The sequence below is a fragment of the Zophobas morio genome, unplaced genomic scaffold (genome assembly GCF_036711695.1).
Source record: "Zophobas morio isolate AGI-343-1 ecotype UQ-CSIRO unplaced genomic scaffold, CSIRO_AGI_Zmor_V1 ptg000016l, whole genome shotgun sequence".
Taxonomy (NCBI): Eukaryota; Metazoa; Arthropoda; class Insecta; order Coleoptera; family Tenebrionidae; genus Zophobas; species Zophobas morio.
In genome coordinates, this window is record NW_026972121.1 from 5,977,226 (window position 1) to 5,993,990 (window position 16,765).

Consider the following 16,765-nt stretch of genomic DNA (forward strand, 5'->3'; position numbering starts at 1 on the left):
GAAGCGTAAAGGGCAAAAATCCACTTCTTGAACCTGCTTTTGAATAATCTCCGGCATTTTAAAAATCGTCGAAAAACCCCGAAACTCTAGGCAATAAAAATTGGTAAAAATTCTAAGAGGGCTAATTAAAAACGGAAACAAGAAATCACTGAAAAATCAAACAGAATTTTGAAAAAAATTTTCAAAAAAAAATGTACCTTGACAATGACTTATAAATTTACTGTTTTTAAATAATCCCTGAAACAAATTCTAATGGTAACAGAAATTTAACAAATTTTAAAAAGGGATAAAATTTTGTCAAATTTTCAAAATTCAAAGTGTCTCACGAATTATAGAAGTGATTTTCTGAAAAAGAAAATATCGAATTTAAAAAACTCAATTGAAACACGAAATCACTTTAAAATCCAACAGTGATTAAAGATCCAAGAAACCTAAAAAAAATTTGAAACAAAACTCGTTGAAAAATCCAAAACAGAACAGCCAACAGAAGTTAGTAAAAATTAAAAAAAAAAAAACAAGAAGACTCGTTGTGTTACAAACCTAGAAAAAATTCCAATTTCTGGATTTTAATGGGTTTAAATTAACAAAAAATCAACCTTGAGTAAAATGCGACTACTACTGAATCTAGACCGTGCGAAAATACATTAAACACCCAATTAGTAGTTTACCCATTTACAGTAAAACAATTTATGATAAATCTCGCAAATTAATTAACTTCGACAAGGTACTAATAGCCACCATTAACATTTTAATGCTTTTAGCGAATTCCTTTGTTCTACAAACATTCCATTTCTTTGTTTTGCCATTGTTTTAATAACCAGTAGCACACTGACACAGAGCCCTCGTGAGAAAAATTTAATAAACTCAGTTAACCATCTTCCACGAACAATCGCAGCTCTTGGTCGCCAACAACAATCACCCAAGAATTTTGAAAACTAGACCACGTCGAACTTACATAACGACATAAAACCTGGTATTATCGAAACAAGGTAAGTCACAGTAAATGCTCACTAGCCCGAAGAAACTCTAAAAGATTAATTATTATAATAACTCAGCCAACTTGTGATTTCCTCTTGCGTTCCAACGAGCATTCATTTCATGGTTATTCGGTTTCTCTTCCTCTTGGCCAATAAGGGTTTAATAATAACCGTCTGCAATTTCTGTAACTATTTTTGACTGAGGGGACGCACTATTTTAATTTTAGTACCGGTAAAAATAATGCAGAGGGTGTGTTCTGTCGACGACTAAATGCACTAAGTGGAAAAGTGTATTGTTCTCTAAAATTAACTGCGCTTCGTCACGGTTAATTTAACCGTCGGGATGATCGAAAATTGCTCTTGTTAGTAATAGATTTATTGGTCTTCTTACAGTCTGGAATGTAGCGTATTTTAAAAAGTTTGGTTGCTATGCTTGAATTAACCAAGCTTCTGGTTGTGTAAGTCACGATTTCGTCTTTGAAAAGTTCTAGCGGTGCGAGACAGGGGTCTGTCTTAAGCCCGGAGTTTTTTCGCGTTTTTGTCAACGACACATCTATGTTTAGAGTCACGATTTAGACAATCGGCATTCCAGAATTGCTGATTTCTAAAGCGAAGTCAATAAACCTCGTGCACGTATTAATATTCAACGAACTTTCTTTGCACGTTGCCTTCGTTAAATAAAACAAATAATTAATTGTTCACATACTTGACTTAAAAACAATAAGTACTTTCCTAAAGTAAAATGTGAGAAAAATCGACGCTATTATGAGCGAGGTAAGAATTTAATAATTCATTAGGACGAAGAAAGGTAGCTTTTATAAACTTAATTAAAATACTAAATTCGTGACAGGTATCGAACGGTACACTATTCAAGTACGTTTTATGAATCAAACTGGATACATGATTACAGTTAAGCGGCGTGTTTACGCTGTCACCGATTGGTCACACACTCACGGCATATCATTTCGATTACAACATGAATTTGTATCATTTATTTTTATTCTGGCGATGAGCGATCGCGCTAATTAGACCTGACAAAATAAGCGAAATATTTCGAAACAGGTTATGCCGAAATTATGTTAATCTGGACCACGCAAAAACATAATTATATTATTTATAGTTTGGAGGGTGACCGTTAACCCAATTTATAATTAATTAGTAAAAAATGCGTTTCGACGAGTCATTGATTGAATAAACCAGTCCATTAAATAACGATATCGAAATTTATTAATGGTGAAGATATGTAGCTCACACGTAACTGGAGATAGCACCATCACGCTACAAGAAACGCGAGATATTCACTAATGGTTCAATCAAAGCATAATTTAAATATAAAAGGCTTTATTTTTATACTTTCGCGACACGGTGTAACTATACGTGTAATATATTATACGTGACAAGAGTGAACGTACACTTTACATTAATGAGATGTTGGTAATAAATTTAACATGTGTATTAGTGCCTACATTGTCCCTACAAGTATACATAATATTATCGGGTTTTAAAATAGCCACTTCCTTTTTTGATGTACGCATTGACACAAGGTGAACCGCAAAATTATTCCCACACGAAATGTCACAAAACTCCAACGATTATCCTCGTGGTGATGTATATGAAAAAATTAAATACAAAGCGGTTGTTTTAATTGGTATTCTGTACAGGTTTACACACCTATGCAATGCGGAACGAAACTTTGAAATTTCAGCTAAATATACGCTGGGATTTATTTGCGGAAAACGCAGTGTGAAATATCAACAGTTTTATTTTTATATGTCTGTGGACATGGAATTTACGGTATATGAACACCTGTTGAACCGAAAAGCAAGAATTTGTTAATTTTTGCTTTCTACAGTCAAATATTTTTGTTTTAAAATTTCATCAACCGTAGTAAGACGTACATTTTGCGATATATCTCTGATTTTTTTGACGATTTTTAGCCAACTTTTTCAAACTCAAAACACTTATGAAAATTTCGGAATTTTTCGACAACCCTCGAGACTTAACGAAAGACATTTTCTTGTACATTTCGACCTCTAGACGTTACTTTCGGCCCCACTTCTTCGATAACTCCGACCATTTTGCCAGAATCGCCAATTGAAACAGACATTTTTAACATTTAAAAAAAATTGGTTTCAAACCGAATATTTCTAAAATTTTGTCTCTAGACTATAAACACGCTATATTTTTGGAATCGCGACGTCGAAATCTATATCCTTGAATTTTTTCGGAATTTTTCGGGCACTTACAAAAATTGCGGCCCGTTTTTGACCATTTTTGAAATTCAACCAAACACATTTTCTTATAGATTTCGAACTCCAGAAGTTACTGAAGGCCCCATTTCGTCAATAATTACTACCATTTTTCCAGAATCGCTAATTGAATTATGGAAAGTTTTAGGGTTTTTCAAAAAAAATTATTTCAAAAAGAGTAATTCCAAAATCTTGCACTGGGACGTTAAACATGCGATATTTTTGCATGTATGTTGGCCCTATTTCTTCGAAAATTCCTACAGTTTTCCTAGAATCACCAAATAAAATACAGCAATTTTTTGGATTTTTTTAAAAAATTATATTTCAAATCGAAGATTCCTAAAATCTTGCCCCGAGACCGTAAACATGCAATATTTTTTTAATCAAAACACCGAAATCTGTATACTAGAATTTTTTGGTAACTTTTTCCAAAGCAAAATTTCCCAATATGAAAATTTCGGTATATTTTTGATCATTTTCAAAATTCAATCAAAGACATTTTCTTCCAGGGGGGGCCAATTTCTTCGAAAATTCTTATCGTTTTCCCAGAATCTCCAATTGAAATACATATTTAAATTTTTAACATTTAAAAAAAAAAGTTTATTTGAAGCCGTATAATTCCAAAATCTTCCACCGGGGCTTTAAATGCTCTACATTTTTGGAACCAGGACTCCAAAATTTACATAACAGAATTTTTTGAGAATTTTTCGGCAACTTTTTCAAAAGCAAAATTTTGTCAATACCTCATGAAAATTTCGGGCTATTTTTGACCATTCATCCAAAAACATTTTTTTGTAGATCCCGACCTCCAGAAACTTTTTGGCCCTGTTTCTTCGAAAATTCCTACCGTTTTCCAAGTATCTCCAATTGAAATATGGCAATTTTTGAGATTTTTCAAAAAAATTTAATTTCAAGCCATATAATTCCAAAATCCGGGGCTTTAAATGAGCCATATTTTTGGAATAAGAACGCAGAAATCTACAGAACAATTTTTTGCAAATTTTTCAGCAACTTTTTCAAAAGCAAAATGTCACAATATTACCCCTTTATGAAAATTTCGGCCAACCAATGACATTTTCTTGTAGATTTTGACTTCCAGAAGGTACTTTCGGTTTTATTTCTTCGAAAATCACTATTGTTTTCCCAGAATCTCCAATTGAAATATGGCAATTTTTAAGATTTTTCAAAAAAATTTGAGTTCAAGCCGTATAATTCCAAAATTTTCCACCGGGGCTTTAAATGCAGTATATTTTTGGAATCAGGACGCCGAAATCCACGTAACACAATTTTTTGAGAAGTTTTCAGCAATTTTTTCAAAAGCAAAATTTTGGCCCCGTTTAGACCATTTTCGAAATTCAACCAAAGACATTTTCTTGTAGATTTTGCCCTCCAAGAGCGCCTTTTGGGTCTATTTCTTCGAAAATTTCTATGGTTTCCCCAGAATTTCCAATTGAAATACAGCAATTTTTAAAATTTTTCAAAAAAATTGATTTCAAGCCGTATGATTCCAAAATCTTCCACCGGGGCTTTCAATGCTCTATATTTTTGGAATCAGGACTCCAAAAACTGCATAACAGAATTTTTTGAGAATTTTTCGGCAACTTTTTCAAAAGCAAAATTTTGTCAATACCTCATGAAAATTTCGGCCTATTTTTGACCATTTTCGAAATTCAACCAAAAACATTTTCTTATAGATCCCGACCTCCAGAAGCTTTTTGGCCCTGTTTCTTCCAAAGTACCTACCGTTTTCCAAGAATTTCCAACTGAAATATGGCAATTTTTGAGATTTTTCAAAAAAATTTAATTTCAAGACATATAATTTCAAAATCCGAGGCTTTAAATGAGCCATATTCTTGGAATAAGAACGCAGAAATCTACAGAACAATTTTTTGAAAATTTTTCGGGAACTTTTCAAAAGCAAAATTTCTCAATACTGCCCCTTTATGAAAATTTCGTGCTATTTTTGATTTGGACCATTTTCGAAATTCAACCAAAAACATTTTTTGTAGATTTTTACCACCAGGAGCTACTTTGGGGTCTATTTCTTAGAAAATTCCTACGGTGTTCCTAGAATCTCCAATTAAAATATGGCAATTTATATGATTTTTCAAAAAAAAATTTATTTCAAGCCGTATAATTCCAAAATCTTCCGCCGGGGTTTTAAATGCGCTACATTTTTGGAATTAGGACGCCAAAATCTGTTAACAGAATTTTTTTAGAATTTTTCGGCAACTATTTCAAAAGCAAAATTTCTCAATACCTTATGAAAATTTCGGCCAATTTTTGACCATTTTCGAAATTCAACAAAAAACATTTTCTTGTAGATTTTGACCTCCAAAAGCCACTTTCGGGCCTATTTCTTTGAAAATTCCTACCGTTTTCGAAGAATCTGCATTTGAAATATGGCAAATTTTGAGATTTTTCAAAAAAATTGTATTTTAACCCGTATAATTCCAAAATCTGGGGCTTTAAATGAGCTATATTTTTGGAATCACAACGCCGAAATCTACAAAACAGAATTTTTTGAAAATTTTTCGGCAACTTTTTCCAAAGCAAAATTTCTCAATACTGCCCCTTTATGAAAATTTCGGCCTATTTTTGATTTTGACCTACAAAATCTCTATTTGAAATATGGCAATTTTTAAGATTTTTCAAAAAAATTTGAGTTCAAGCCGTATAATTACAAAATCTTCCACTGGGGGTTTAAATGCGCTATATTTTTGGAATCAGGATGCCGAAATCTATATAACAGAATTTTTGGCAACATCTTCAAAAGATAAATTTCTCAATACTGCCCCTTATAAAAAAACTTCGGCCTGTTTTTGACCATTTTTGGAATTCAAATACAGGAATTTTTTGTAGATTTTGATCTCTGGAAGCTACTTTTGGGCCCATTTCTTCGAAAATTCCTACCCTTTTCCCAGAATCGCCAACTAAAAATCCGGCAAGTTTTAGGATTTTTCAAAAAAATTAAGATTTCAAATCGAATATTTCTAAAACCTTGCCCTGACACTATAAACACGCTACCGAAATCTATACAACAGAATTTTTTGAGAATTTTTCGACAACTTTCAATAGCAAAATTTTAGTATCGAAAAATTTTTATTTTCTTTGTAGCCTAGGTTCTATTAAGTAGTTCCCACTCTCACTCTACAGAAGATATATAATTGACCCCGCCCACCCACCCCACCTCTATTTCACTAATTAATTTTATATGCTCAGATTGAAAAATGCATCTTATACTGAGCAGACATAAAATTAGAAAAAGGGAGGGTGGGCGGGGCTAGCACTTGCTAAGATAAAACTGATCTTGGCAAATAACATACTCGCTAAGAAAATAGTGGGCGGGCGGGCGAGGGGGGGGGGCTTGTACTTGATAAGCTAAGACTGATCTTGGCAAATACCACCTTCTGAGAAAATAGAGGGCGGGTGGGCGGGGCTAATACTTAAAAAGAATAATTCCAAAATCTTGCACTGGGACGTTAAACATGCGATATTTTTGCAATAAACGCGTCAAAATCTATATATCTCTGAATTTTTCGGCACCTTTTTTCAAAAAAAAAATTCCCTTGGGAAAATTTCCTCCTATTTTTGACCATTTTCTTATATATTTTGACTCGCAGAAGCTACTTTTGGCCCTCGGCAATTTTTTGGATTTAAAAAAAAATAATTTCAAACCGAAGATTCCAAAATCTTGCCCCGAGACCATAAACATGCAATATTATTGGAATCAGGACACTGAAATCTCTATACCAAAATTTTTTGAGAATTTTTCGGCAACTTTTTCAGAAGCAAAATTTCCCAATATGAAAATTTCGGAATATTTTTGACCATTTTCAAAATTCAATCAGACATTTTCTTCCAGAAGTTACTTTCGGGCCTATTTCTTCGAAAATTCCTATCGTTTCCCCCAATTGAAATATCTCAATTTTTAAGATTTTTCAAAAAAAAATTATTTGAAATTGTATAATTCCAAAATCTTCCACTGGGGCTTTAAATGCGCTATATTTTTGGATCAGGACGCCGAAATCTACATAATAGAGTTTTTTGAAAATTTTTTACAACTTTTTCAACAGCAAAATTTCGGCCTCGTTTTGACCATTTTCGAAATTCAACCAGACATTAAAAAACATTTAAAAAATTGAAACAAGAAATCAGTGAAAAACCCAAGAAATTTTTTTTTTTTTTAAATTTTCAAAACAAAATATACCTGGATAATGAAATTCTAAATGACCTAAAAATTTACTTTTTGAAACTATTTTTAAATAATCACTGAAATTTTAAAAATGGTTGAAGAAACCCGAAAATCTAGGCATTGTAAATTGGTTAAAAATTCTAAAAAAACAATTTGTTAAATTTCCAAAATTCAAAGTGTCTCAAGAACAATGAAAGTTCCTTTTCGTACAAGAAAATCTCGAATTTAAAACACCACAATTAAAAACTGAAATAAGAAAACACTCAAAAATCAAAGAAAATTATTGAAAACATTTTTCAAAAAAAATATGTACCTTGACAATGACATTCTAAATGACTTAAAAATGCACTTTTTGAAACTGTTTTTAAAGAATCTCTGAAATTTTAAGAATTGTCGAAAAAACCCGAAAATCCAGGCAATAGAAATCGGTTAAAAATTCTAAAAAGGGCCAACGTTTTGTTAAATTTTCGAAATTCAACCAGACATTTTCTTGTAGATTTTGACCTCCAGGAGCTACTTGTGGGCCTATTTTTTCAAAAATTCCTATGGTTTCCCCAGAATTTCCAATTGAAATACAATTTTTAAAATTTTTCAAAAAAAAAAATTGATTTCAAGCCGTATAATTCCAAAATCTTCCACCTGGGCTTTAAATGCGCTATATTTTTGAAATCAAGATGCCGAAATCTGTATAACACAATTTTTTGAAAATTTTTCGGCAACTTTTGTAAAAGCAAAATTTCTCAATACTGGCTCCTTAATGAAAGAAAATTTCGGCCCGTTTTTTGCCATTTCCGAAATTCAACCGAAGACATTTTATTGTAAATTTTGACCTCCAGAAGCTATTTTCGGTTGCGCAGAATGTCTAATAATTGAAATACATATGGCAATTTTTAAGATTTAAAAAAAAAAATTAATTTCAAACCGAACAATTCCAAAATTTTGCACCGGAGCCTTACGCGCACTATATTTTTGGAATCACGACGCCGAAATCTGTCTAACAGGATTTTTTGAGAATTTTCCGCCAATTTTTTCAAAAGCAAAATTTCCCAGTATGAAAATTTCGGCATATTTTTGACCATTTTCGAAATTCAACCAAAGACAGTTCCTTGTAGATTTTGATCTCTAGAAGCTACTTTCAGGACTATTTCTTCGAAAATTCTTATCGTTTTCCCAGAATCTCCAATTGAAATATTTCAATTTTTAAGATTTTTCAACAAAATTTGATTTCAAGCCACATAATTCTAAAATCTTCCACCGAGGCTTTAAATGCGCTATATTTTTGAAATCAAGATGCCGAAATTTATATAATAGAACTTTTTGAAAAATTTTCGGCAACTTTTGTAAAAGCAAAATTTCTCAATACTGGCTGAAAGAAAATTTCGGCCCATTTTTTTGCCATTTCCGAAATTCAACCGAAGAGATTTTATTGTAAATTTTGACCTCCAGAAGCTATTTTCGGGCCTATTTCTTCGAAAATTCCTATCGGTTGCACAGAATCTGTAATAATTGAATTAAGATTTTTCAAAAAAATTGGATTTCAAACCGAACAATTCCAAAAGTTTGCACCGGAGCCTTACACGCGCTATATTTTTGGAATCACGACACCGAAATCTGTCAAACAGATTTTTGAGAATTTTTCGGCCTATTTTTGACCATTTTCGAAATTCAACCAAAGACAGTTTTTTTGCAACTTTTTCAACAGCAAAATTTCGGCCCCGTCTTGGCCATTTTCGAAATTCAACCAAAGACAGTTTCTTGTAGATTTTGGCCTCCAGGAGCTACTTTTGGGCCTATTTCTTCAAAAATTCCAATTGAAATGCAGCAATTTTTAAGATTTAAAAAAAAATTGATTTCAAGCCGTATAATTCCAAAATCTTCCAGCTGGGCTTTAAATGCGCTATATTTTTGGAATCAGGACGCCGAAATCTGTATTACAGAATTTTTTGAGAATTTTTCGGCAACTTTTTCAAAAGCAAAATTTCTAAATAACTACCCTCTTATGAAAATTTAGGCCTATTTTTGAGAATTTCTAGTACTTGCTAAGAGCACTTGCTAAGGAAATACAAATTTTGGCAAATGACATTCTCTAGTACTTAATAAAATTTTAATAAAAATAAAATAATCGTCATTTACCAATCGGTAATTGACGCTTTTTTATCTTCTTTATAGCTTAGGTTCTATTAGCTCCCACTCTTACTCTACAGAAGAATATATAATTAATCACGCCCACCCACCCCACCTCCATTTCACTGATTATTTTATTACTTTTATTCAATTTAGTTTTTATAAAGTATTTTCCATCACTAATGTTAATAAGTTCTTCCTATTTTACTAGTTGTTTTAGCAAAATGAGTACTACAACACAAGATGTCGTTTCAGAATTTTTTATAAGCACTCTGTATATTACAATTTAATTTACTTGATACCACAATAAAGCGTGTGCTTCTGTTTTTCCCTTGTATTCCTAAAAAACAAATTGGAATAACGTGGCAACGTCGCGTCGAAATTTTAAAAATAAATCATAGTTATAAAGCCTAAGAAGAGGGTAATGAAAATGAAATGAAATAAATGTGTGCTACACCTAAAAATAATGATTTTATCATTAATAAATAATAATTAATGAGATATCGAGGACGTATACTTAGTGACTCACCCTGTACTTTTTCACGAGTTCTGGCTTACCTATTTTTCAGTGATTTTAAGAAACTAAGTAATAAAACACAATGTTTGTGAAAAAACTAAATTTTGACAATTTGAAAATTACAGTACATATTTTTGAAGCTCTTTCAAAACGTCTGGTATTCAATTTTTTTCTAAATTAACCATACTACGATTTTTTCGTTCGAAAATTTTTTTAAGGAATTAAAATAAATGAGTTATGTATCAAAAAATAGAAAAAATATAATTAACTCGTTGGTTATTTATACATATGTCGATAAGCCAATTGTACCAATAAACCAATCCAAACTCTCATCCGAAACCCGCCTCACACTATCCCAAACCGAAAGAAACCGTACAGCTAAGTAGGATGCATACATAATAACTAAATAGATTGTATCATACTTTTAGAAGTTCAAGGCTAAACAGAGGAAGCCGACACAACTTTCCTTTTAAACTTGCCGAGCCGCTGGACTTGTAACATTTAATAGTTTTTTCGACCACCAGGTGTGTATAAATAAAACATTTACGTTTTTCAAGCAATATCAGCACCAAATTTCTGCGAACGCAATTTTCCCCGTACCTTTAAACACGTGCAGACATTGGTTCGTTGGCCCGACGCAAGTTTTTATTTATTGAAGATATATCTAAAGAATTTTAAGTTTGCTAAAAATAGATGCGTTAATATTTCCATATTTTAAACAACGTCGAGTGGAACGCCAACCTTTCTTTGTCAACCTTGACGACACACACCGGCGACCGCAAGCCAAACTATCATACACCCATCAATCATCCGATCCGATTAAAATAAGTAATTTCACTTCTTAAGAAACGGTTGACTATCGAAAGCAGACTTTTCACTTTTTTTATTGTCCATAATTCAGTGATAATCAGCGCCATATGTGGTTCATTAGGTATTTTCACTTTTATTTTTGTGTTTGATGCTTACTGGCAGGCATTTTTTGCGACAAATTGAAATTCAACGACCCACTCTTTCGAAACCTTGTCATTACTTTCCAAAGCTAATTAATAATTATTATAATTAAGCACCATCATTACAGTGGTGGCTAAAATTTTTACAGTTAAGGCAGTTTCACACACGAAAAGGTGGTTTTAATATGGTGTGACGCGAAAAATTACCAACCAGTCGATGGACCCTACCCACACGTTTCCCATTAAGTGACTTAATAACATGGCATTTGTCTATAATTTAACGAAAGCTACGAATTTTTACTGTTAGCGGTCGGCTCACCAAAGGTTTCATGGCAGAAATTGTTTGTAAATAAAGTGCCTTGGTGCAAATGTCATGGACGATGTTATAATATAAAATGCAGTTCTAGGAGTTTGCATCATCCTGCGTTTTTCTTATCAATATATCTCTCCTTTGCTCAATCTGAGAACCGTTTCGTAATTTATTATTATAATGCATAATTAATTACCTTATTCTTTCACAATACGTGTGTAAGGTTATTTTTCAATCGTGAAGATATAATCTAAAGACGTCAAAAATTAACACAGTTAAAAAGGTCACAGGGTGGATTAGCAAAATGTGCGATGACGTCACCCAATTGCTGGTAGGGATGAGTCTAAATTAGTACCGGATTGTAGTCGACTAAAGGTTGCTTTACAATAGAGCAACATCGGTACGCACCACAGCATCTCACTGAGGCCCCAACTAGCAACTAGCGATAGATAGAAATAAGAAATGCTTGTCTCCGATAGACCAGAGTCCAATGACCTTGCGGGCGTGAATATGTAGGTATTTACGGTTGACTGACTCTCGCAATAATTCTGATCACTATTTACTTGTTATGTTGTGTTACGAGCCATTTGTTATGCTGCAATATGGTACCTGTACCGTACCGCCTCCATCTTATTCTGTCCACGTAGCGGATTTTGACCACAAAAAGTAGAGAGCAATTTACGATTGCCATGGTGCTATAAATTTATCAAGACATCCACTTGATTAATTAGGTTTTTGATTACAAGTGTGTTAAACACGCAAGATATGGTCATCAAGGAAGTAAAAATGTGGTGCTAATGAATGTAAACACGACGCATGACCTAGTGTAACATGAAAATTTAATTTATTTGCTCTGATAAGGTTTAGTACACATTAGCACTTTTGTGGAAGCTGAATCTTGAAAGTTGAGAATATCTGTGCTAATAAATTACTAATGGAAATTATAGAGCGAGCGAAGCGAGCTTTATCGTTTCGTCGACTCGTAAGTGGTTCTACTATAATCAGTTTCCATTTTCTATAACTGGAACCGGGGTAATTTAACTTCGTCGTTAAAAAACAACTACGTGGATTTTCTTCTCAAGAGTGATTTATGAATTCCTGGAGTAACAACAACGGGCGGTTATAGCATTTCATTATTAATATTTTATTACTTGGCTCCAAGAAACTACCGCCATGCTATTATAATTATGGCCCATTAAAGTGTTCTTTCAGCTCAGTTAATTTATTTTCATTTTTTATATTGGTTGAAAAAGGACTTCGCACTTTTGGAACTCGATTTTGGTAACTTTTCGTGTCAAGTTGGTAAATTCTGACAGCTCAAGACAGATTAGTCAAAATTTCCTTAGTTGTTTTAAATGTAAGGTTAGAAAATGTGACAAGACGATTTAATCTCAACAGTGTATCCAATATACGCTTCAATTCACCGGTATTAACCACGTATTGTCTTGCGGGGAACTTTTACCAACTCCAATGTACAAACATAATTGTACATTTCACACAGGAAGCATAAAACTAACGGAAAACGGAATTATCTCTAATTTAAAAATTTTGAGGTTCATATATCGAACCGTTTTCGTGTGTTCACGCTTTCTTCTGCATTGTAATTACACTGTTAAACTAAGATAACTGTAAGACTGTGTTACATAAGTACACCAACAACAATGAATCAGTTTTGAAAATTTCCTAATAAAGATATAAGAACGCATATCTGAATAAGCATAAAACTTTGATCACTGATATGAGTCACCAAAAGTGAAAACTAAATGCTTAATACCATGTGTGTGTTTACCCAGTGTCCCAGTTTTTGTGTTCTGGTCTGATAATTGGTCATTGTAGAAATTTTGGAAGTTTATGACTCGAGAAAATGACGATTTAGCGTCACACTAGTCAATTATGAGAAAGTGAGTCAAGTAAATAAATAAGCGCATTCCGGGGTTCATTACTTGATACGTAGTGTTTAGTCTGTCAATAATACAAAAATGGCGGGTAATTATCAAATTAAATCCCGTTCACACTATAAAAATTTTAAAATGGCCAATAATAGACAGTGTCCTTATTTAAATGCACGAGTGGGAGGGCGTGGTGGGGCTACATTTTAGGATCTTGAGGCTAATTTAAATGCTAGACTGCGGTTTTGTCTTTGTGTTTTTATTGCGGCTATAATTGGCGGCAATCTCTAAAGGATGTTTCGACAGCGGATGTTTCTGGGGTAAAGTTTATGCAGAAACTGATCAAATTTCTGATAACCTCTGATTTTTTCATCCCCACCGAGAATTAATGACGTCAACTCAAATTTTGCTCGGTGAATCCAATTAAAAAAAACTTGTTGACTTTATAGACTAATAAAATCGATTGTTCCTTGACATTACACCTTAAGCAAAGTTATGCTAATTTATCGCGGACCGTTTGCATTTGAAAAATGCACATGAAAATACGTCCAGCTTTACCACCTGATTTGGCACGTATGGAACCCAGCCTCCAATAACCAGCGTAATCCACGTGCTCCACACCACTGGCCTACAGTACGGTAGGTCAGGAAGTACCTACACGCAAAAAATAAAACCCCACTTACCACAAACACAGCAACGGAACAAAGTATCCAAATAAAAAATGAGCAAAGAGTCCGTATTGTGTGGATTTGTTCGAAGAAACCGAACGAACAGCACGGCACAACACGTCTGCACAACACCAGACGCCCTAAAAATCTACTTCCATACTTCCATCACATCACAGACTGTTGTATTCTCCAGTCTCTTTCTCTCTTTCCACTCCCACCACGCCGTTCCTATATGAATAACTTTGTACATACCGTAAAAGAAATAAATCTTGTTCTCTGAAGAAAGTTGATTCATGGCGCGCTCCCCTCCACATGGACCCAGTCCCAGTTTTGGTACCAGTGGGGTTAATTAGACTATTGTAATTTTTGGTTGGGTGTAATATCTCATAGTGTCAAATATTTTGGCGGATTTTGGCTGAGTACGTTTTACACAGCAAAAGTCGAAATTGTATATTTAGGTGGATGTGGTGTAGGTGCATTCAGTACTCATTGTATTAGTAAACAGTCAGTCATGGTTCAAAGGTTAAATACACACAAGATCAGTTTATAATTACACATATTTTATTTTATTTGTTACCTTGTGAGAGATTATATGTGGATATTTTTTTTTTATTCTCCTCCTGTATTCTTTTAAAACACACCTGTATCTAAAGTATTACACCAAATTGCGAAACATTGTAGTGTTTTTATCAACATGAGTGGATCAATAGTGACAAATATCACACTAACAAACAGAACAGTGGGTCGATCACACGTGCTACAATAAACTTTTTAAATTAAAGGTTAAAAATATAAAAGTGGAAAAACAGTGTGTTTGTCAATTTTATTTTAAAAGGTAAGTTTCTAATATTGTTTATTAGTCTAATACATTCATTTTTACGTCAGCAGTTTTTTAGAAGGGGTAACTACATATTTTTGATTTTAAGAAAAAACTAGAATAATTCACACTATTAATTTAAATTTAAATTTTGTGTCATAACTTAGTTATTTATCGCACGAGATAAAGTGGAAAGTGGCTGATAGAAGTGTTAGATAATTTTTTTTGTATGCAAATTCATTTTGTTGCGCCATCTGTTAACGACTAGTTGAACTTAGTACAGAAATTTGCTTTTCTAGTATATTTTTGAAGCACAAAGTCTAGTTGTCTTTACCGTATAATTATTAATGTCACTACTACAACAAATAAAAAAGGTAAATATGTAATACTAGAACAGTCTTAGCTTAACAAGTAGTTTATAGCAGCTGGGGTAATAGTACCCCACTTCCCCTACTAAAAATTGAATAACCAATCCAATTAATAAATTTGTGTTATTTATTGATTCCAGACGCCATGGAGGACGACGAATACGACATACGTTTAAACTATAGCTACACTTTCGCCGCCTACTATGCCGTCAGCCAGAAAAAGTTCTAACTTCTAACCTCGCAGTCTCATTTTTCTAACTTATTTTTTTCCAGTTACAAAAAATTCTGTTCCATTGTAGACCGTGACGATTTTGACATTAACCAAATCGGGGAGGATGGTCGCACCCTACTAATGGACCTAGCCACAGGTCCCAACAGCCACAAATTCGGTAAAAAGCTGCTCGAAGATGGCGCTGACGTCCACGTGAAGGACAAATTCGGCTACAGCTTCTTGCACCTAGCGGCACGTGCCAAAAGAGTCGATAATGTGAAACTAGGGCAGTTGGTGATTGAAACTGGGGCCGATGTGGATTGTCAAGACGATGCTGGCGTGACACCGCTGTATTTGGCATGCCAGGAAGGCAACCAGAAATGGATTTATATGTTGTTGTACTATGGAGCCAACGCCACTCTGAGTACTAGCGCAGGAGTGACACCTGTGTGTGTTCTGTTTGAACAGTCAAAACAAGATGATCAAAATGTGCTGTGGGACATTCTATACGCTCACACTTTTGATAGTCCGTTGGTTTCAGTTTCGCTTTCTACTCTAGTGGCAGCAATGTGGAGAGACTCTCCCCTATTTTTGAGACTCGTCAAAAATGCCCTCAACGTTAGTTGTGACGAAGACGACGTTGACTATTTTTGCAAATACTTGGGTGATTTTAAAGACAAACACGTCAAACTATTATTGGAAAAATTCGACTATGTCGTGGAAAATTTGCTAGATATGACTGATTTGTTCGACGTGGTGCTAAAACAAGTAACTAGTACCAACAAGCAAGAAATGTTCAAAATTCTAGACACTCTTTTATCCAGTAAAAACGTGTCTAAATTCATCCATTCTACAGTTTCAACGTCCACAGTGTCACGCTACTTACAAGAATTTGCGTCCGCTGATCTAGAAGACGAAATCCAGAAACGAATCTTCGTCATGCTTTCATATGGACTTGACGTTTCTGTAAAAGATTTAGACACTGTGTATCGGCATTACGGTTTTTGCGATTTATTCAAAACTATGCTGCATATGGACTTGATTTCTGTACACGAACAAGACATTCTTTCGTCCGTGCGGCTATATTATGACTTGAGTTTAAGTATTGAAGATTGTTGTGACGATGTTTTATCAGTATCTGACTTACTTTGTTATTTTAATCACCCAAAATTGAAAGAAATGTGTTTATCGACGTCCGAAGATCTAGAACTGAAACGAAAAGTGAGCGAAATGTGTGAAGTTCCGTTTTTAGTAGAATTAAGTAGGAACGTTGCAAGGAAATATGTGATAAGTCGGTATCAAATCGGTACGTGTAAGCAGTTTCACGCTGTTTTAAACGGACTGCCTATTGACAGGGTGACTAAGAGCATTATAGCTTTAGAAAGAAAAATATATTGAGTTTTACTCACCATCATTTTGTTTTATTTTACAAATGAATTGTATTTTACATTTAAAATTTGAATTTCGCGGTTTAGTGCATTTTGAAGGAC

General features: G+C 33.6%; 2 protein-coding genes across 3 annotated transcripts in view; one reads left to right on the plus strand and one right to left on the minus strand.

The window, feature by feature from the left end:
* Positions 1–14,068, minus strand: part of LOC135129651 (uncharacterized) — a 66,265-nt gene extending 52,197 nt beyond the window's left edge. The window contains exon 1 of the mRNA XM_064056874.1: positions 13,895–14,068. The gene's annotated coding sequence lies outside the window, so the exon portion shown is untranslated. The remainder of the gene's footprint in view (positions 1–13,894) is intronic.
* Positions 14,069–14,455: 387 nt separating this feature from the next.
* On the plus strand, positions 14,456–16,686 carry LOC135129655 (uncharacterized). Of its 2 annotated transcripts, none has more exons than XM_064056882.1 (3): positions 14,456–14,714; positions 15,205–15,286; positions 15,338–16,686. In XM_064056882.1, the coding sequence occupies exons 2-3, from the start codon at positions 15,210–15,212 to the stop codon at positions 16,671–16,673; spliced, it is 1,413 nt and encodes a 470-aa protein (XP_063912952.1). In that variant the 5' UTR covers positions 14,456–14,714; positions 15,205–15,209; the 3' UTR covers positions 16,674–16,686. The 2 variants fall into 2 exon arrangements, with proteins under 2 accessions (XP_063912952.1, XP_063912953.1); XM_064056883.1 differs by lacking the exon at positions 14,456–14,714 and adding an exon at positions 14,977–15,070.
* Positions 16,687–16,765: the final 79 nt, after the last annotated feature.

Excerpts from the sequence above, each read along its gene's own strand:
- LOC135129655 (XM_064056882.1), top strand. The coding sequence starts at position 15,210 with ATGGAGGACGACGAATACGACATACGTTTAAACTATAGCTACACTTTC. Across the intron at positions 15,287-15,337 it reads TATGCCGTCAGCCAGAAAAA|TTACAAAAAATTCTGTTCCA; the intron begins GTTCTAACTTCT and ends ATTTTTTTCCAG.